Here is a 21,202-nt window from a genome sequence, read left to right on the forward strand (position 1 = left end):
CACTCTCAGAGCTGTGTTATTTCCTTCCTCTTCGGTGCGCTTTTCCTTCGGTCCCCGGGCGGTGAGGGGAGCAGACTTGATCAGGCACCGTAGGGAAAGAAGGGAAAAAGGATATGCTCGCGCTGCTATGCGTGGGAGGTGAGCAAGAGAGGTCGAATATGAAGCGGAAAACAAAGTTTGCCCATGTTCCTGTCGCAGCTGAAGGCGGCATGCCGGCTTTACAAGACGCTTGCAAGGGAGCCGAGGCCCTGCCAAGGGGAAGCTACTTTTGTATAAGAGCTGGGAGATGTTGCGGTCCTGTTGACACATGTAAAATGACATAAATGTATGCGTGTCGCTATTAAAAAATGGATCATTTAGGCGGAGGAAACACAGTGTGTCGTTCGCAGGGACGGTGCTGTGAGCTGGGACCAGCCTCCCCTTCTGTGGACCAATCAGATGGAAGCTCCTCCCTATATATGCACGCCGCTTGCCGGGCCGCCCATTACTGATCTGATCTGATCTGTGAGCGCGCTGACCGAGTCCTCCTGCAGAACAATGGCTGAAACTGCTCCCGCTGCTGTGGCTCCGCCGGCGGAACCCGCCGCCGCCGCCGCACCCAAGAAGAAGAAGACGACGCAGAAGAAAGCAGCCAGCGCTGCCAAGGCCAAAAAGCCCACGGGGCCCAGCGTGGCCGACCTCGTCGTCAAGGTCGTGGCTGCCTCCACTGAGAGGAAGGGACTCTCCCTGCCCGCCATCAAGAAGGCTCTGAGCGCCCAGGGATACGACGTGGACAAGAACAACAGCAGAGTCAAGCTTGCCGTCAAGAGCCTGGTGAGCAAAGGAGCCCTAGCCCAGCTCAAGGGCACCGGTGCCTCTGGATCCTTCAAGCTCAACAAGAAGCAGTCGCAGGGCAAGGAGACGGCGGCCAAGAAAGCGGCGGTGAAGAGCAAGACGCCCGCAGCAAAGAAGCCTGCCGGTGCTGCCAAGAAACCCAAAAAGGCTCCCGCCGGAGTCAAGAAGAGTCCCAAGAAGGTGAAGAAACCGGCAGCAGCCAAGAGCCCTAAAAAGCCCAAAGCTGCTCCAGCCAAGAAGGCCGCCAAGAGCCCCGCAAAAGCCAAAGCCGTGAAGGCGAAAGCGGCAAAGAAGAGCCCAGCCAAGGTCGTGAAGCCCAAGGCCGTCAAACCCAAAGCGGCAAAGCCCAAAAAGGCTGCACCCAAGAAGAAGTAGAGGCTTTCGCCGAGACCCTTCAAAAAACACACACAAAACACAAAGGCTCTTTTAAGAGCCGCCCACAGCATCTGAAAGCGAGCTAGCTCATGCCTCTTGCCAGACACGTACTGCGATATACAACGGCGTGTTTGAAAGGCAACATGTACCGGGCCCCGCGGCGAGAGTCTCCACTCGTTTCGGACGCCACGCGTGACCCTGGCCAGTGCGCCCCCACCTATAAGCCCACACCAGTTGAGACATAAGGGCATCGTGTGCACATGTGATCTGGCACAACCCCGCCCCCCCGCGCCACCCCCCCTCATCATAACCGTGGTGTGCTTCGAGGCGCTGCCATTGGGCTGGCCGCCGGCAAAGAGGATGATGGTGGTGTGAAATGTCAGCACGGGGGGCAGACTTCAGAGGCTGATTCGCCACTCTCGCTTGCCACCGGCCTGAAGGCTGGTGGGAGGTTGAATTGGGGCAAGCAAGGCCTGGGGCGGTGGGGCTATTTTATCTGTCCACAGCGACTCATGAAAGGCTGAGCACATGAGCACAGCCTTTGGCAATCGCTTTTTGCATCGTGTTTGTTTTTTTTTTGTTTGGGGGCCAGCCAATCGAAGGCTTCCCGTCCTGTGTCACCGCTTCATGGCCGTACCTTCGGACACCGACCAATCACAGCACAGCGCGGGCTTTTTTCAAACCTGCGCCTGTTGTCGCCTCAGCCAATGAGAGGAGAGCTTGGTCTTTATATACCAGCTCCCCGCCAGAGGAGCCCCATTGTATCTCGTAGAGAGAAAGCAGATCTAGCAGCGCTGCCATGGCCCGTACTAAGCAGACCGCCCGCAAGTCCACAGGAGGCAAGGCGCCTCGCAAGCAGCTGGCCACCAAGGCTGCCCGGAAGAGCGCCCCCGCCACTGGCGGCGTCAAGAAACCTCACCGCTACCGACCCGGCACTGTGGCTCTGAGGGAGATCCGCCGCTACCAGAAATCCACCGAGCTGCTCATCCGAAAGCTGCCCTTCCAGCGCCTGGTGCGAGAAATCGCCCAGGACTTCAAGACCGACCTGCGCTTCCAGAGCTCGGCCGTCATGGCCCTGCAGGAGGCCAGCGAGGCGTACCTGGTTGGGCTCTTTGAGGACACCAACCTCTGCGCCATCCACGCCAAGCGGGTCACCATCATGCCCAAGGACATCCAGCTGGCCCGCCGCATCCGGGGCGAGAGGGCTTGAGGCACACGGCAGCACCGCAACAACCGCAGAAAACACCACAAAGGCTCTTTTAAGAGCCGCCACATTGTCACAGACGAGCTGCTCGTACCCGCCCCTGCTCTTCGCTTGGCTACGCTCGTAGCTTGGGCGAGCTTTTCGTTTCAGAGGCAAAAGCCGAACACCCATTTGGCCCCATAGTTCACAGGGCTTTTCCGTGGCATGGAAGGCCCTCCGGTGTTGGGTGACGGAGGGGGCCACGCCTGAAATGCCCGCTGGTGGCTGTTTTTGCATTACTTGTTCACCTGCAGGGCCTATTTGCGCACCATGCCAGGTTTGCGCCGTGGGCGGCGGTTCTCTCGAGTGCTCGGAAGCGAGTGCGGCGTGCCCCTCTCAGATAAGAGTGAGTGACTCTTAAGTGCTTGGGAGCAGCTCTTTTTCTGATCAGGGTTTTGCAACTCGTAGGGTGGGGATGAGGCTGACGGCATAGTGGCACAGTACCCTAAGCCAGCAAAAGCGACGGCTGGCTGTGAGTGCTCTTTGTTTGGCAATCTCTCCTACCCCGCCCAGAGACCAACGGCTGGTAAGCGCGGTCATTTCGAAAACGCTGCCGTCGCCCCGCCCGGCCCTGCGCAGACCGTGCTGCGCACGGCCGCCGGCAGCCCTCCCTCTGGTCCGCCCCGGGTGCATATAAGGGGCGGCTCAGGCGCTGAACCCGCCATTCTCCGCTCGCTTGTGAAGAAGAGAAGAGTCAGCATGTCTGGACGCGGCAAAGGAGGGAAGGGGCTCGGCAAAGGCGGCGCCAAGAGGCACAGGAAAGTGCTGCGAGACAACATCCAGGGCATCACCAAGCCCGCCATCCGCCGCCTGGCCCGCCGTGGCGGAGTCAAGCGCATCTCCGGCCTCATCTACGAGGAGACCCGCGGCGTGCTGAAGGTCTTCCTGGAGAACGTGATCCGGGATGCCGTCACCTACACCCACCGAGCACGCCAAGAGGAAGACGGTCACCGCCATGGATGTGGTCTATGCCCTGAAGCGCCAGGGGCGCACCCTCTACGGATTCGGGGGCTGAGCACAACCCACCCCAGCGGACGCCACCTCTCGATCCAACCCCACAAAAACCAAAGGCTCTTTTAAGAGCCGCCCACACCCTCCCTGACCGAGCTGCTCATCTGCACTCTGCTTAAGCACCGTACTCTGGCCCGCCTGAGCCAAAGTAGAGGGGCGGGCAAGGTTTATGTTTTGACCAGCACGCCAGGGCCTTGGAAAAACCTCAGGCGAGTCTCGCACACTGATTTTCTGACTGTCGCTTGACTGTGAATGAAGAAAGAGATCAGTGCAAACACATGGCGTTTTTGTATCCTGCTTGACCATTCTATCTTTGCGCCCATGCAGGAGAAAACAAAATCCTATGCCGAAGGTAAGCTCTTTCACGCGGCTGTGCCTTCTGCCCCCAGTGGCTATGAGGAGCGCTGCTTCTTGCCCTGAATGTGCCTGGCTACCAGGGTCGGGGCCAGGCCGGCCCGAATCCCCTCCAGCGCGCTAGGGCTTCTCGCCCTCGCCCAGGGGGCAGGCTTTCCGATTTATTTACCCTTTGAACGCATTCGGGGTTGACACAGCGCCGCCCTTTAAAGCAAGGTGGCAACTGCACCCGGGGGTATGTGTGTCCAGAAGGGAGAGCCAGGTGTCTGCAGTGTCCTGCTCGGTTTGCTCCTCTACCCATTCTCCTGAGCGTGTGAATGGGTTGAGCGTTGCCGGAGGGCTCTAGGCACGGCATGCTGGCGAGAGGGGTGCAGAGTGGCTGGTCAGTTAGTGAGGCACACACGCAAAGAGTCCAGGCACACCATGGCCTCCTCCCCACACTCCTAGCAGTGGCCTCTGCAGAGAGCTGGAGCTGCCTGTTTCACTTCCTCGCTTTGCCACTGCCAAGCCCTCTCACTGAGATGGATACATTGTACACCATGTTGGGAGAATGGCAGATGAGGGGAGGGACCTGTCTGGGGATTCCACTCATTACCCTAAGCGAAGTGCAAGGGTTCCTGGGAGGCATGCATGAACCGTTTGACTCCAAGAAAGGGAAGGCCTGGCCGAGATATGAAACCCAGAGTGACCCATTTCACCCTTTTTTTTCCCCCCTGTCTTTCCTTTTAGTGGGCAGGCGGAGTTCCCTCTCTCTCAAACCTCACTCTAACTTGCTCAGGTGCTGTGCCCAGTGGGGTCTGCTGGAATTTTGCCCGTCAGGGCAAAGCCCGGCAAGGGCAAAGCGCGGCGTTTGTCAGGCGTTCGTCAGGCTTTCGGGGCAGGGGCCAGAATGCCAGCTCGCTGCTTCTCCCAGAGCCCAGCCCAGTGTGCGATGAGATGAGGAGAAAGGAAGATGCAAGTGGGGCTGAGGCTTCCTCAGAAGGGTCCTGTGGCGAACCAGAAGATGGACTCGGACTACAGTGGTTCATGGTGGAGACTTGTATATTCAAATAAAAGAAACACGCCTATCTGGCCCTCTCGCTATGAGGGAAGTCCCGAGTCCGCATTCCTAGTTGCTGACTGGCCCTCCCACTTTAGAAAATCTCGCTAAGCGGAATAGGACGCTTGCACCATAGCCTCGGAAGTGCGCTTCTGCCTGGCCCGACTGGTAGGGGACTCATTTGTTATTTGGCTCAGAGTTCCTTTAGCATGCCTTTACACAGTTCACAGTCTCTGTATAGAGTTTGCCGGTTAACATTACGAATGGCTTCTGGGTGGCTTTCTTTGGGAAAAAGACAAATTCTTCTTCGTGCACGTTTTTCAGTTTTTTTTTTTTTTTTTTTTTTTTTTACACACCGCGGGTTAAATCCCTCCCTCCGGGAACCCTTTGCGCACACTTCTCTGGATCCCACCTTTGTGGCATCAGGACTCCCCAAAGTCAAGTCCTGTGGCTCTTTGGCAGGGTTATTGGTTCTCAGTCCAATTAATCGTGTATATTTGTCGGCTTTCCCATCCTTGGCAACAAGCTCACGTATCCCTTGCACTCCCTTGTTCACAGGGCGGATGCCCATTCGATTCTCTTAGGCTGTAGTACTGGGGGCGGCTACCCCAGCCTTGGTAGACGGTGTTCGTATCTCTTTCCCTCTGTTTTACTTGGCTCGCGTGCCCGTTCCACTCTTTCAGAATGTCATACTGTCGGCGGCTTCTCCAGTGGTGACGGGCAGTATTCGAGTCCCTCTCACACGCGGTCTTACCTGGGTCTTGTACCCGTTCCATTTTCGCAGCCTCTCCTGCCGTGGACGGCTTCGCCAGTCTTTGACCCCAACGATTAAAGCCCTCCCTGCCGTCCTCACGCTGGGAGGGTTTGCTCCGCTTGTTCGTGCTCCTCTGGTCGGTACAGGCCCCCGCCCGGTGGAACTCGGGGACTCGGGCTCCTTCCTGTTCCCTGGTCCCAGCCTCGGGTTTCTGGGCACCGGCCGGGTCCACCACTGTTCTCTAGTGGTCACGCCACCAGGGAAGGCGGTTTTCTTCCCGCCTTGGCTCCGCTCCTGACCCAGGGCCTCTTGCTCGGTCAGAGCACCCGCCTTTTAGCCTCCAGCCAGCAGGTCTCGCTTCGGCTACGCCTCTCCAAGACGTATCCACAGAGGCTCGCCTCTGCGTATGGAGGATTCTCCTCCCCTCTGCACGAGGCGCTCGCGGCGTGGGAGCTCTCTCCCCATTCACACCTCTTACTGTGTTTAAGCACATCAGTACTTGACCAAGGCCCCTAGGCAGGCGCGTCTTGCCGAGCGGGCTCACCTCCCTAGCCTCACAGGGAGTGATTCCCCTCTGGGGAGAAGAGAAGAGACGAATTGACCAGATTCGTCGCAGTCCCCACCTCACTTTTAAGGGTTTGATACTGGGGGTGGCCAGTTCAGGTGCGGGCACTTTGGCAGAAGTCAAAAGGGCCCGTGACCAGATGCCAACCTGGCGTTTTTGGTCCCGCAGGAAAGGTTTGAGAGCAGGGACCTCTGTAGCGTTCGTCAAGCTTGTTGATTCCATCCAGGCAGACACACACCCCGGGGGAGGCGGGGCAGGGCCATGCCTGCCAACGCTTCTCCCCACGTGTCCCACAAGCACCGATTTCTGCCCTTCGTGTCCCGCGTATGGAGGTTCCCGTTTGGGTGGCACGCCCTCCCGTGGGCCCGGCCTGGCACGCCCAAGCATGCGCCTTCTTGGCGAGGCCAGTGTCTGTGTCAAAAAAGGACATGGGCTGGGACAAGGGGGCAGAAGGCCCGAGATCATGTGGGGCAAAGTGATTGCAAGCAAACACTGCCCAGCCCTTGCGTGCATGTAGAATGCAAAGACAATCTGGTTTCAGAGGCTGGCTGCCAGCAAATGGGCCCAGCAATTGAATGCACCCTGGAGGCAAGAATAACCCCACGAAACATGAAATCAGGCCGTTATGGATGCTTTGTCCCAGCAAGGGAGTAGCTCTTTAAAGTAACCTGTTCACGTGAAAAGCTATTCGGGTTTTTCTGGGTTTGGGGGAGTATTGGTCGAATCCCTCAGTGATTACATCTGTTTCCAAGGAAGTGATTAAGAGCGCAGCAGGGGAAAAAGGCCCGGCAGCAGGACATTTTGGGAAAATCCAGGGCCTCAGAACAGCTGGCCCGATCTCTTATAATTAAGAAACAGGCAGGTTGCGAAGAGTACCTGGATTACGTCTCCCTTAAGTGGGAAAGGGCTCGACACCTAAAGTTCCGTATTGGAATTCTGTCCATTGCCGCATTTCGGCATAGATGGAATAATGCCGTTTCAACATCATGTATTCTTTGAGGCGAGCCCGAGGAGACTGTTCAACATTACTTATTACTCTGTCCGGCCACTAAGCCACTGAGGAAGCGCTTTTTGAAGCCTTTGTTTCTAAGTCGCGGCCTGCAGGTCAGTAGGTGATGCCATGGCAATATGACCGGACACTGCAGCCGTAGTGGCTGTTCTTGCTACTGCTAGCTATTTGAGTTGGGCAGGAAAAATACACACAAGAAAGGCTAAGGTAGTAGAATAATGCCTTGGGGTAGAGAAACCCATTTGCATTGGCTGTCAATTTTGGTAAATGCCGATCCCGCTTTCATTTGCTTCCTCTGGCAACATGATGAATTTGTTTTCCGATTGGAAGTGATTTATGAGCTAAGTGATTACGATGTTGTTGCATTTGTGGTTTGGATATCTGTGTGTAGCTTTTATGACCTTTTTGTCGAATTAAAGCTAATAAAGTAAAAAGAAAAAACAAAAAAACAGAAATCTCACACACACACACGCGCGCGGGCGCGCGCCAGGATTGAACTCCAAAAACATAGAGCCGCTCTGGGCATGGAGGCCTGTGTCCATTTTCAAGGGGCGTTTCTAGCCTTGGCTAACACGCACTCTCAGAGCTGTGTTATTTCCTTCCTCTTCGGTGCGCTTTTCCTTCGGTCCCCGGGCGGTGAGGGGAGCAGACTTGATCAGGCACCGTAGGGAAAGAAGGGAAAAAGGATATGCTCGCGCTGCTATGCGTGGGAGGTGAGCAAGAGAGGTCGAATATGAAGCGGAAAACAAAGTTTGCCCATGTTCCTGTCGCAGCTGAAGGCGGCATGCCGGCTTTACAAGACGCTTGCAAGGGAGCCGAGGCCCTGCCAAGGGGAAGCTACTTTTGTATAAGAGCTGGGAGATGTTGCGGTCCTGTTGACACATGTAAAATGACATAAATGTATGCGTGTCGCTATTAAAAAATGGATCATTTAGGCGGAGGAAACACAGTGTGTCGTTTGCAGGGACGGTGCTGTGAGCTGGGACCAGCCTCCCCTTCTGTGGACCAATCAGATGGAAGCTCCTCCCTATATATGCACGCCGCTTGCCGGGCCGCCCATTACTGATCTGATCTGATCTGTGAGCGCGCTGACCGAGTCCTCCTGCAGAACAATGGCTGAAACTGCTCCCGCTGCTGTGGCTCCGCCGGCGGAACCCGCCGCCGCCGCCGCACCCAAGAAGAAGAAGACGACGCAGAAGAAAGCAGCCAGCGCTGCCAAGGCCAAAAAGCCCACGGGGCCCAGCGTGGCCGACCTCGTCGTCAAGGTCGTGGCTGCCTCCACTGAGAGGAAGGGACTCTCCCTGCCCGCCATCAAGAAGGCTCTGAGCGCCCAGGGATACGACGTGGACAAGAACAACAGCAGAGTCAAGCTTGCCGTCAAGAGCCTGGTGAGCAAAGGAGCCCTAGCCCAGCTCAAGGGCACCGGTGCCTCTGGATCCTTCAAGCTCAACAAGAAGCAGTCGCAGGGCAAGGAGACGGCGGCCAAGAAAGCGGCGGTGAAGAGCAAGACGCCCGCAGCAAAGAAGCCTGCCGGTGCTGCCAAGAAACCCAAAAAGGCTCCCGCCGGAGTCAAGAAGAGTCCCAAGAAGGTGAAGAAACCGGCAGCAGCCAAGAGCCCTAAAAAGCCCAAAGCTGCTCCAGCCAAGAAGGCCGCCAAGAGCCCCGCAAAAGCCAAAGCCGTGAAGGCGAAAGCGGCAAAGAAGAGCCCAGCCAAGGTCGTGAAGCCCAAGGCCGTCAAACCCAAAGCGGCAAAGCCCAAAAAGGCTGCACCCAAGAAGAAGTAGAGGCTTTCGCCGAGACCCTTCAAAAAACACACACAAAACACAAAGGCTCTTTTAAGAGCCGCCCACAGCATCTGAAAGCGAGCTAGCTCATGCCTCTTGCCAGACACGTACTGCGATATACAACGGCGTGTTTGAAAGGCAACATGTACCGGGCCCCGCGGCGAGAGTCTCCACTCGTTTCGGACGCCACGCGTGACCCTGGCCAGTGCGCCCCCACCTATAAGCCCACACCAGTTGAGACATAAGGGCATCGTGTGCACATGTGATCTGGCACAACCCCGCCCCCCCGCGCCACCCCCCCTCATCATAACCGTGGTGTGCTTCGAGGCGCTGCCATTGGGCTGGCCGCCGGCAAAGAGGATGATGGTGGTGTGAAATGTCAGCACGGGGGGCAGACTTCAGAGGCTGATTCGCCACTCTCGCTTGCCACCGGCCTGAAGGCTGGTGGGAGGTTGAATTGGGGCAAGCAAGGCCTGGGGCGGTGGGGCTATTTTATCTGTCCACAGCGACTCATGAAAGGCTGAGCACATGAGCACAGCCTTTGGCAATCGCTTTTTGCATCGTGTTTGTTTTTTTTTTGTTTGGGGGCCAGCCAATCGAAGGCTTCCCGTCCTGTGTCACCGCTTCATGGCCGTACCTTCGGACACCGACCAATCACAGCACAGCGCGGGCTTTTTTCAAACCTGCGCCTGTTGTCGCCTCAGCCAATGAGAGGAGAGCTTGGTCTTTATATACCAGCTCCCCGCCAGAGGAGCCCCATTGTATCTCGTAGAGAGAAAGCAGATCTAGCAGCGCTGCCATGGCCCGTACTAAGCAGACCGCCCGCAAGTCCACAGGAGGCAAGGCGCCTCGCAAGCAGCTGGCCACCAAGGCTGCCCGGAAGAGCGCCCCCGCCACTGGCGGCGTCAAGAAACCTCACCGCTACCGACCCGGCACTGTGGCTCTGAGGGAGATCCGCCGCTACCAGAAATCCACCGAGCTGCTCATCCGAAAGCTGCCCTTCCAGCGCCTGGTGCGAGAAATCGCCCAGGACTTCAAGACCGACCTGCGCTTCCAGAGCTCGGCCGTCATGGCCCTGCAGGAGGCCAGCGAGGCGTACCTGGTTGGGCTCTTTGAGGACACCAACCTCTGCGCCATCCACGCCAAGCGGGTCACCATCATGCCCAAGGACATCCAGCTGGCCCGCCGCATCCGGGGCGAGAGGGCTTGAGGCACACGGCAGCACCGCAACAACCGCAGAAAACACCACAAAGGCTCTTTTAAGAGCCGCCACATTGTCACAGACGAGCTGCTCGTACCCGCCCCTGCTCTTCGCTTGGCTACGCTCGTAGCTTGGGCGAGCTTTTCGTTTCAGAGGCAAAAGCCGAACACCCATTTGGCCCCATAGTTCACAGGGCTTTTCCGTGGCATGGAAGGCCCTCCGGTGTTGGGTGACGGAGGGGGCCACGCCTGAAATGCCCGCTGGTGGCTGTTTTTGCATTACTTGTTCACCTGCAGGGCCTATTTGCGCACCATGCCAGGTTTGCGCCGTGGGCGGCGGTTCTCTCGAGTGCTCGGAAGCGAGTGCGGCGTGCCCCTCTCAGATAAGAGTGAGTGACTCTTAAGTGCTTGGGAGCAGCTCTTTTTCTGATCAGGGTTTTGCAACTCGTAGGGTGGGGATGAGGCTGACGGCATAGTGGCACAGTACCCTAAGCCAGCAAAAGCGACGGCTGGCTGTGAGTGCTCTTTGTTTGGCAATCTCTCCTACCCCGCCCAGAGACCAACGGCTGGTAAGCGCGGTCATTTCGAAAACGCTGCCGTCGCCCCGCCCGGCCCTGCGCAGACCGTGCTGCGCACGGCCGCCGGCAGCCCTCCCTCTGGTCCGCCCCGGGTGCATATAAGGGGCGGCTCAGGCGCTGAACCCGCCATTCTCCGCTCGCTTGTGAAGAAGAGAAGAGTCAGCATGTCTGGACGCGGCAAAGGAGGGAAGGGGCTCGGCAAAGGCGGCGCCAAGAGGCACAGGAAAGTGCTGCGAGACAACATCCAGGGCATCACCAAGCCCGCCATCCGCCGCCTGGCCCGCCGTGGCGGAGTCAAGCGCATCTCCGGCCTCATCTACGAGGAGACCCGCGGCGTGCTGAAGGTCTTCCTGGAGAACGTGATCCGGGATGCCGTCACCTACACCCACCGAGCACGCCAAGAGGAAGACGGTCACCGCCATGGATGTGGTCTATGCCCTGAAGCGCCAGGGGCGCACCCTCTACGGATTCGGGGGCTGAGCACAACCCACCCCAGCGGACGCCACCTCTCGATCCAACCCCACAAAAACCAAAGGCTCTTTTAAGAGCCGCCCACACCCTCCCTGACCGAGCTGCTCATCTGCACTCTGCTTAAGCACCGTACTCTGGCCCGCCTGAGCCAAAGTAGAGGGGCGGGCAAGGTTTATGTTTTGACCAGCACGCCAGGGCCTTGGAAAAACCTCAGGCGAGTCTCGCACACTGATTTTCTGACTGTCGCTTGACTGTGAATGAAGAAAGAGATCAGTGCAAACACATGGCGTTTTTGTATCCTGCTTGACCATTCTATCTTTGCGCCCATGCAGGAGAAAACAAAATCCTATGCCGAAGGTAAGCTCTTTCACGCGGCTGTGCCTTCTGCCCCCAGTGGCTATGAGGAGCGCTGCTTCTTGCCCTGAATGTGCCTGGCTACCAGGGTCGGGGCCAGGCCGGCCCGAATCCCCTCCAGCGCGCTAGGGCTTCTCGCCCTCGCCCAGGGGGCAGGCTTTCCGATTTATTTACCCTTTGAACGCATTCGGGGTTGACACAGCGCCGCCCTTTAAAGCAAGGTGGCAACTGCACCCGGGGGTATGTGTGTCCAGAAGGGAGAGCCAGGTGTCTGCAGTGTCCTGCTCGGTTTGCTCCTCTACCCATTCTCCTGAGCGTGTGAATGGGTTGAGCGTTGCCGGAGGGCTCTAGGCACGGCATGCTGGCGAGAGGGGTGCAGAGTGGCTGGTCAGTTAGTGAGGCACACACGCAAAGAGTCCAGGCACACCATGGCCTCCTCCCCACACTCCTAGCAGTGGCCTCTGCAGAGAGCTGGAGCTGCCTGTTTCACTTCCTCGCTTTGCCACTGCCAAGCCCTCTCACTGAGATGGATACATTGTACACCATGTTGGGAGAATGGCAGATGAGGGGAGGGACCTGTCTGGGGATTCCACTCATTACCCTAAGCGAAGTGCAAGGGTTCCTGGGAGGCATGCATGAACCGTTTGACTCCAAGAAAGGGAAGGCCTGGCCGAGATATGAAACCCAGAGTGACCCATTTCACCCTTTTTTTTCCCCCCTGTCTTTCCTTTTAGTGGGCAGGCGGAGTTCCCTCTCTCTCAAACCTCACTCTAACTTGCTCAGGTGCTGTGCCCAGTGGGGTCTGCTGGAATTTTGCCCGTCAGGGCAAAGCCCGGCAAGGGCAAAGCGCGGCGTTTGTCAGGCGTTCGTCAGGCTTTCGGGGCAGGGGCCAGAATGCCAGCTCGCTGCTTCTCCCAGAGCCCAGCCCAGTGTGCGATGAGATGAGGAGAAAGGAAGATGCAAGTGGGGCTGAGGCTTCCTCAGAAGGGTCCTGTGGCGAACCAGAAGATGGACTCGGACTACAGTGGTTCATGGTGGAGACTTGTATATTCAAATAAAAGAAACACGCCTATCTGGCCCTCTCGCTATGAGGGAAGTCCCGAGTCCGCATTCCTAGTTGCTGACTGGCCCTCCCACTTTAGAAAATCTCGCTAAGCGGAATAGGACGCTTGCACCATAGCCTCGGAAGTGCGCTTCTGCCTGGCCCGACTGGTAGGGGACTCATTTGTTATTTGGCTCAGAGTTCCTTTAGCATGCCTTTACACAGTTCACAGTCTCTGTATAGAGTTTGCCGGTTAACATTACGAATGGCTTCTGGGTGGCTTTCTTTGGGAAAAAGACAAATTCTTCTTCGTGCACGTTTTTCAGTTTTTTTTTTTTTTTTTTTTTTTACACACCGCGGGTTAAATCCCTCCCTCCGGGAACCCTTTGCGCACACTTCTCTGGATCCCACCTTTGTGGCATCAGGACTCCCCAAAGTCAAGTCCTGTGGCTCTTTGGCAGGGTTATTGGTTCTCAGTCCAATTAATCGTGTATATTTGTCGGCTTTCCCATCCTTGGCAACAAGCTCACGTATCCCTTGCACTCCCTTGTTCACAGGGCGGATGCCCATTCGATTCTCTTAGGCTGTAGTACTGGGGGCGGCTACCCCAGCCTTGGTAGACGGTGTTCGTATCTCTTTCCCTCTGTTTTACTTGGCTCGCGTGCCCGTTCCACTCTTTCAGAATGTCATACTGTCGGCGGCTTCTCCAGTGGTGACGGGCAGTATTCGAGTCCCTCTCACACGCGGTCTTACCTGGGTCTTGTACCCGTTCCATTTTCGCAGCCTCTCCTGCCGTGGACGGCTTCGCCAGTCTTTGACCCCAACGATTAAAGCCCTCCCTGCCGTCCTCACGCTGGGAGGGTTTGCTCCGCTTGTTCGTGCTCCTCTGGTCGGTACAGGCCCCCGCCCGGTGGAACTCGGGGACTCGGGCTCCTTCCTGTTCCCTGGTCCCAGCCTCGGGTTTCTGGGCACCGGCCGGGTCCACCACTGTTCTCTAGTGGTCACGCCACCAGGGAAGGCGGTTTTCTTCCCGCCTTGGCTCCGCTCCTGACCCAGGGCCTCTTGCTCGGTCAGAGCACCCGCCTTTTAGCCTCCAGCCAGCAGGTCTCGCTTCGGCTACGCCTCTCCAAGACGTATCCACAGAGGCTCGCCTCTGCGTATGGAGGATTCTCCTCCCCTCTGCACGAGGCGCTCGCGGCGTGGGAGCTCTCTCCCCATTCACACCTCTTACTGTGTTTAAGCACATCAGTACTTGACCAAGGCCCCTAGGCAGGCGCGTCTTGCCGAGCGGGCTCACCTCCCTAGCCTCACAGGGAGTGATTCCCCTCTGGGGAGAAGAGAAGAGACGAATTGACCAGATTCGTCGCAGTCCCCACCTCACTTTTAAGGGTTTGATACTGGGGGTGGCCAGTTCAGGTGCGGGCACTTTGGCAGAAGTCAAAAGGGCCCGTGACCAGATGCCAACCTGGCGTTTTTGGTCCCGCAGGAAAGGTTTGAGAGCAGGGACCTCTGTAGCGTTCGTCAAGCTTGTTGATTCCATCCAGGCAGACACACACCCCGGGGGAGGCGGGGCAGGGCCATGCCTGCCAACGCTTCTCCCCACGTGTCCCACAAGCACCGATTTCTGCCCTTTGTGTCCCGCGTATGGAGGTTCCCGTTTGGGTGGCACGCCCTCCCGTGGGCCCGGCCTGGCACGCCCAAGCATGCGCCTTCTTGGCGAGGCCAGTGTCTGTGTCAAAAAAAGGACATGGGCTGGGACAAGGGGGCAGAAGGCCCGAGATCATGTGGGGCAAAGTGATTGCAAGCAAACACTGCCCAGCCCTTGCGTGCATGTAGAATGCAAAGACAATCTGGTTTCAGAGGCTGGCTGCCAGCAAATGGGCCCAGCAATTGAATGCACCCTGGAGGCAAGAATAACCCCACGAAACATGAAATCAGGCCGTTATGGATGCTTTGTCCCAGCAAGGGAGTAGCTCTTTAAAGTAACCTGTTCACGTGAAAAGCTATTCGGGTTTTTCTGGGTTTGGGGGAGTATTGGTCGAATCCCTCAGTGATTACATCTGTTTCCAAGGAAGTGATTAAGAGCGCAGCAGGGGAAAAAGGCCCGGCAGCAGGACATTTTGGGAAAATCCAGGGCCTCAGAACAGCTGGCCCGATCTCTTATAATTAAGAAACAGGCAGGTTGCGAAGAGTACCTGGATTACGTCTCCCTTAAGTGGGAAAGGGCTCGACACCTAAAGTTCCGTATTGGAATTCTGTCCATTGCCGCATTTCGGCATAGATGGAATAATGCCGTTTCAACATCATGTATTCTTTGAGGCGAGCCCGAGGAGACTGTTCAACATTACTTATTACTCTGTCCGGCCACTAAGCCACTGAGGAAGCGCTTTTTGAAGCCTTTGTTTCTAAGTCGCGGCCTGCAGGTCAGTAGGTGATGCCATGGCAATATGACCGGACACTGCAGCCGTAGTGGCTGTTCTTGCTACTGCTAGCTATTTGAGTTGGGCAGGAAAAATACACACAAGAAAGGCTAAGGTAGTAGAATAATGCCTTGGGGTAGAGAAACCCATTTGCATTGGCTGTCAATTTTGGTAAATGCCGATCCCGCTTTCATTTGCTTCCTCTGGCAACATGATGAATTTGTTTTCCGATTGGAAGTGATTTATGAGCTAAGTGATTACGATGTTGTTGCATTTGTGGTTTGGATATCTGTGTGTAGCTTTTATGACCTTTTTGTCGAATTAAAGCTAATAAAGTAAAAAGAAAAAACAAAAAAACAGAAATCTCACACACACACACGCGCGCGGGCGCGCGCCAGGATTGAACTCCAAAAACATAGAGCCGCTCTGGGCATGGAGGCCTGTGTCCATTTTCAAGGGGCGTTTCTAGCCTTGGCTAACACGCACTCTCAGAGCTGTGTTATTTCCTTCCTCTTCGGTGCGCTTTTCCTTCGGTCCCCGGGCGGTGAGGGGAGCAGACTTGATCAGGCACCGTAGGGAAAGAAGGGAAAAAGGATATGCTCGCGCTGCTATGCGTGGGAGGTGAGCAAGAGAGGTCGAATATGAAGCGGAAAACAAAGTTTGCCCATGTTCCTGTCGCAGCTGAAGGCGGCATGCCGGCTTTACAAGACGCTTGCAAGGGAGCCGAGGCCCTGCCAAGGGGAAGCTACTTTTGTATAAGAGCTGGGAGATGTTGCGGTCCTGTTGACACATGTAAAATGACATAAATGTATGCGTGTCGCTATTAAAAAATGGATCATTTAGGCGGAGGAAACACAGTGTGTCGTTTGCAGGGACGGTGCTGTGAGCTGGGACCAGCCTCCCCTTCTGTGGACCAATCAGATGGAAGCTCCTCCCTATATATGCACGCCGCTTGCCGGGCCGCCCATTACTGATCTGATCTGATCTGTGAGCGCGCTGACCGAGTCCTCCTGCAGAACAATGGCTGAAACTGCTCCCGCTGCTGTGGCTCCGCCGGCGGAACCCGCCGCCGCCGCCGCACCCAAGAAGAAGAAGACGACGCAGAAGAAAGCAGCCAGCGCTGCCAAGGCCAAAAAGCCCACGGGGCCCAGCGTGGCCGACCTCGTCGTCAAGGTCGTGGCTGCCTCCACTGAGAGGAAGGGACTCTCCCTGCCCGCCATCAAGAAGGCTCTGAGCGCCCAGGGATACGACGTGGACAAGAACAACAGCAGAGTCAAGCTTGCCGTCAAGAGCCTGGTGAGCAAAGGAGCCCTAGCCCAGCTCAAGGGCACCGGTGCCTCTGGATCCTTCAAGCTCAACAAGAAGCAGTCGCAGGGCAAGGAGACGGCGGCCAAGAAAGCGGCGGTGAAGAGCAAGACGCCCGCAGCAAAGAAGCCTGCCGGTGCTGCCAAGAAACCCAAAAAGGCTCCCGCCGGAGTCAAGAAGAGTCCCAAGAAGGTGAAGAAACCGGCAGCAGCCAAGAGCCCTAAAAAGCCCAAAGCTGCTCCAGCCAAGAAGGCCGCCAAGAGCCCCGCAAAAGCCAAAGCCGTGAAGGCGAAAGCGGCAAAGAAGAGCCCAGCCAAGGTCGTGAAGCCCAAGGCCGTCAAACCCAAAGCGGCAAAGCCCAAAAAGGCTGCACCCAAGAAGAAGTAGAGGCTTTCGCCGAGACCCTTCAAAAAACACACACAAAACACAAAGGCTCTTTTAAGAGCCGCCCACAGCATCTGAAAGCGAGCTAGCTCATGCCTCTTGCCAGACACGTACTGCGATATACAACGGCGTGTTTGAAAGGCAACATGTACCGGGCCCCGCGGCGAGAGTCTCCACTCGTTTCGGACGCCACGCGTGACCCTGGCCAGTGCGCCCCCACCTATAAGCCCACACCAGTTGAGACATAAGGGCATCGTGTGCACATGTGATCTGGCACAACCCCGCCCCCCCGCGCCACCCCCCCTCATCATAACCGTGGTGTGCTTCGAGGCGCTGCCATTGGGCTGGCCGCCGGCAAAGAGGATGATGGTGGTGTGAAATGTCAGCACGGGGGGCAGACTTCAGAGGCTGATTCGCCACTCTCGCTTGCCACCGGCCTGAAGGCTGGTGGGAGGTTGAATTGGGGCAAGCAAGGCCTGGGGCGGTGGGGCTATTTTATCTGTCCACAGCGACTCATGAAAGGCTGAGCACATGAGCACAGCCTTTGGCAATCGCTTTTTGCATCGTGTTTGTTTTTTTTTTGTTTGGGGGCCAGCCAATCGAAGGCTTCCCGTCCTGTGTCACCGCTTCATGGCCGTACCTTCGGACACCGACCAATCACAGCACAGCGCGGGCTTTTTTCAAACCTGCGCCTGTTGTCGCCTCAGCCAATGAGAGGAGAGCTTGGTCTTTATATACCAGCTCCCCGCCAGAGGAGCCCCATTGTATCTCGTAGAGAGAAAGCAGATCTAGCAGCGCTGCCATGGCCCGTACTAAGCAGACCGCCCGCAAGTCCACAGGAGGCAAGGCGCCTCGCAAGCAGCTGGCCACCAAGGCTGCCCGGAAGAGCGCCCCCGCCACTGGCGGCGTCAAGAAACCTCACCGCTACCGACCCGGCACTGTGGCTCTGAGGGAGATCCGCCGCTACCAGAAATCCACCGAGCTGCTCATCCGAAAGCTGCCCGTCCAGCGCCTGGTGCGAGAAATCGCCCAGGACTTCAAGACCGACCTGCGCTTCCAGAGCTCGGCCGTCATGGCCCTGCAGGAGGCCAGCGAGGCGTACCTGGTTGGGCTCTTTGAGGACACCAACCTCTGCGCCATCCACGCCAAGCGGGTCACCATCATGCCCAAGGACATCCAGCTGGCCCGCCGCATCCGGGGCGAGAGGGCTTGAGGCACACGGCAGCACCGCAACAACCGCAGAAAACACCACAAAGGCTCTTTTAAGAGCCGCCACATTGTCACAGACGAGCTGCTCGTACCCGCCCCTGCTCTTCGCTTGGCTACGCTCGTAGCTTGGGCGAGCTTTTCGTTTCAGAGGCAAAAGCCGAACACCCATTTGGCCCCATAGTTCACAGGGCTTTTCCGTGGCATGGAAGGCCCTCCGGTGTTGGGTGACGGAGGGGGCCACGCCTGAAATGCCCGCTGGTGGCTGTTTTTGCATTACTTGTTCACCTGCAGGGCCTATTTGCGCACCATGCCAGGTTTGCGCCGTGGGCGGCGGTTCTCTCGAGTGCTCGGAAGCGAGTGCGGCGTGCCCCTCTCAGATAAGAGTGAGTGACTCTTAAGTGCTTGGGAGCAGCTCTTTTTCTGATCAGGGTTTTGCAACTCGTAGGGTGGGGATGAGGCTGACGGCATAGTGGCACAGTACCCTAAGCCAGCAAAAGCGACGGCTGGCTGTGAGTGCTCTTTGTTTGGCAATCTCTCCTACCCCGCCCAGAGACCAACGGCTGGTAAGCGCGGTCATTTCGAAAACGCTGCCGTCGCCCCGCCCGGCCCTGCGCAGACCGTGCTGCGCACGGCCGCCGGCAGCCCTCCCTCTGGTCCGCCCCGGGTGCATATAAGGGGCGGCTCAGGCGCTGAACCCGCCATTCTCCGCTCGCTTGTGAAGAAGAGAAGAGTCAGCATGTCTGGACGCGGCAAAGGAGGGAAGGGGCTCGGCAAAGGCGGCGCCAAGAGGCACAGGAAAGTGCTGCGAGACAACATCCAGGGCATCACCAAGCCCGCCATCCGCCGCCTGGCCCGCCGTGGCGGAGTCAAGCGCATCTCCGGCCTCATCTACGAGGAGACCCGCGGCGTGCTGAAGGTCTTCCTGGAGAACGTGATCCGGGATGCCGTCACCTACACCCACCGAGCACGCCAAGAGGAAGACGGTCACCGCCATGGATGTGGTCTATGCCCTGAAGCGCCAGGGGCGCACCCTCTACGGATTCGGGGGCTGAGCACAACCCACCCCAGCGGACGCCACCTCTCGATCCAACCCCACAAAAACCAAAGGCTCTTTTAAGAGCCGCCCACACCCTCCCTGACCGAGCTGCTCATCTGCACTCTGCTTAAGCACCGTACTCTGGCCCGCCTGAGCCAAAGTAGAGGGGCGGGCAAGGTTTATGTTTTGACCAGCACGCCAGGGCCTTGGAAAAACCTCAGGCGAGTCTCGCACACTGATTTTCTGACTGTCGCTTGACTGTGAATGAAGAAAGAGATCAGTGCAAACACATGGCGTTTTTGTATCCTGCTTGACCATTCTATCTTTGCGCCCATGCAGGAGAAAACAAAATCCTATGCCGAAGGTAAGCTCTTTCACGCGGCTGTGCCTTCTGCCCCCAGTGGCTATGAGGAGCGCTGCTTCTTGCCCTGAATGTGCCTGGCTACCAGGGTCGGGGCCAGGCCGGCCCGAATCCCCTCCAGCGCGCTAGGGCTTCTCGCCCTCGCCCAGGGGGCAGGCTTTCCGATTTATTTACCCTTTGAACGCATTCGGGGTTGACACAGCGCCGCCCTTTAAAGCAAGGTGGCAACTGCACCCGGGGGTATGTGTGTCCAGAAGGGAGAGCCAGGTGTCTGCAGTGTCCTGCTCGGTTTGCTCCTCTACCCATTCTCCTGAGCGTGTGAATGGGTTGAGCGTTGCCGGAGGGCTCTAGGCACGGCATGCTGGCGAGAGGGGTGCAGAGTGGCTGGTCAGTTAGTGAGGCACACACGCAAAGAGTCCAGGCACACCATGGCCTCCTCCCCACACTCCTAGCAGTGGCCTCTGCAGAGAGCTGGAGCTGCCTGTTTCACTTCCTCGCTTTGCCACTGCCAAGCCCTCTCACTGAGATGGATACATTGTACACCATGTTGGGAGAATGGCAGATGAGGGGAGGGACCTGTCTGGGGATTCCACTCATTACCCTAAGCGAAGTGCAAGGGTTCCTGGGAGGCATGCATGAACCGTTTGACTCCAAGAAAGGGAAGGCCTGGCCGAGATATGAAACCCAGAGTGACCCATTTCACCCTTTTTTTTCCCCCCTGTCTTTCCTTTTAGTGGGCAGGCGGAGTTCCCTCTCTCTCAAACCTCACTCTAACTTGCTCAGGTGCTGTGCCCAGTGGGGTCTGCTGGAATTTTGCCCGTCAGGGCAAAGCCCGGCAAGGGCAAAGCGCGGCGTTTGTCAGGCGTTCGTCAGGCTTTCGGGGCAGGGGCCAGAATGCCAGCTCGCTGCTTCTCCCAGAGCCCAGCCCAGTGTGCGATGAGATGAGGAGAAAGGAAGATGCAAGTGGGGCTGAGGCTTCCTCAGAAGGGTCCTGTGGCGAACCAGAAGATGGACTCGGACTACAGTGGTTCATGGTGGAGACTTGTATATTCAAATAAAAGAAACACGCCTATCTGGCCCTCTCGCTATGAGGGAAGTCCCGAGTCCGCATTCCTAGTTGCTGACTGGCCCTCCCACTTTAGAAAATCTCGCTAAGCGGAATAGGACGCTTGCACCATAGCCTCGGAAGTGCGCTTCTGCCTGGCCCGACTGGTAGGGGACTCATTTGTTATTTGGCTCAGAGTTCCTTTAGCATGCCTTTACACAGTTCACAGTCTCTGTATAGAGTTTGCCGGTTAACATTACGAATGGCTTCTGGGTGGCTTTCTTTGGGAAAAAGACAAATTCTTCTTCGTGCACGTTTTTCAGTTTTTTTTTTTTTTTTACACACCGCGGGTTAAATCCCTCCCTCCGGGAACCCTTTGCGCACACTTCTCTGGATCCCACCTTTGTGGCATCAGGACTCCCCAAAGTCAAGTCCTGTGGCTCTTTGGCAGGGTTATTGGTTCTCAGTCCAATTAATCGTGTATATTTGTCGGCTTTCCCATCCTTGGCAACAAGCTCACGTATCCCTTGCACTCCCTTGTTCACAGGGCGGATGCCCATTCGATTCTCTTAGGCTGTAGTACTGGGGGCGGCTACCCCAGCCTTGGTAGACGGTGTTCGTATCTCTTTCCCTCTGTTTTACTTGGCTCGCGTGCCCGTTCCACTCTTTCAGAATGTCATACTGTCGGCGGCTTCTCCAGTGGTGACGGGCAGTATTCGAGTCCCTCTCACACGCGGTCTTACCTGGGTCTTGTACCCGTTCCATTTTCGCAGCCTCTCCTGCCGTGGACGGCTTCGCCAGTCTTTGACCCCAACGATTAAAGCCCTCC

General features: G+C 57.1%; 3 protein-coding genes across 3 annotated transcripts; all 3 read left to right on the forward strand.

Moving 5' to 3' along the window:
• Positions 1 to 537: 537 nt before the first annotated feature.
• Positions 538 to 1,237, forward strand: LOC138520186 (histone H1-like). The gene has a single exon (XM_069632660.1). The coding sequence runs from the start codon at positions 538 to 540 to the stop codon at positions 1,207 to 1,209; it is 672 nt and encodes a 223-aa protein (XP_069488761.1). The 3' UTR covers positions 1,210 to 1,237.
• A 7,059-nt stretch (positions 1,238 to 8,296) lies between these two features.
• LOC138520187 (histone H1-like) lies at positions 8,297 to 8,996 on the forward strand. The gene has a single exon (XM_069632661.1). It carries the CDS (start codon positions 8,297 to 8,299, stop codon positions 8,966 to 8,968), a length of 672 nt encoding a protein of 223 aa, XP_069488762.1. The 3' UTR covers positions 8,969 to 8,996.
• Positions 8,997 to 16,053: 7,057 nt separating this feature from the next.
• On the forward strand, positions 16,054 to 16,753 carry LOC138520188 (histone H1-like). The gene has a single exon (XM_069632662.1). The coding sequence runs from the start codon at positions 16,054 to 16,056 to the stop codon at positions 16,723 to 16,725; it is 672 nt and encodes a 223-aa protein (XP_069488763.1). The 3' UTR covers positions 16,726 to 16,753.
• The last annotated feature ends 4,449 nt before the right edge of the window (positions 16,754 to 21,202 follow it).

Source organism: Ambystoma mexicanum, chromosome 13 (assembly GCF_040938575.1).
Source record: "Ambystoma mexicanum isolate Mex_15411 chromosome 13, UKY_AmexF1_1, whole genome shotgun sequence".
NCBI lineage: Eukaryota > Metazoa > Chordata > Amphibia > Caudata > Ambystomatidae > Ambystoma > Ambystoma mexicanum.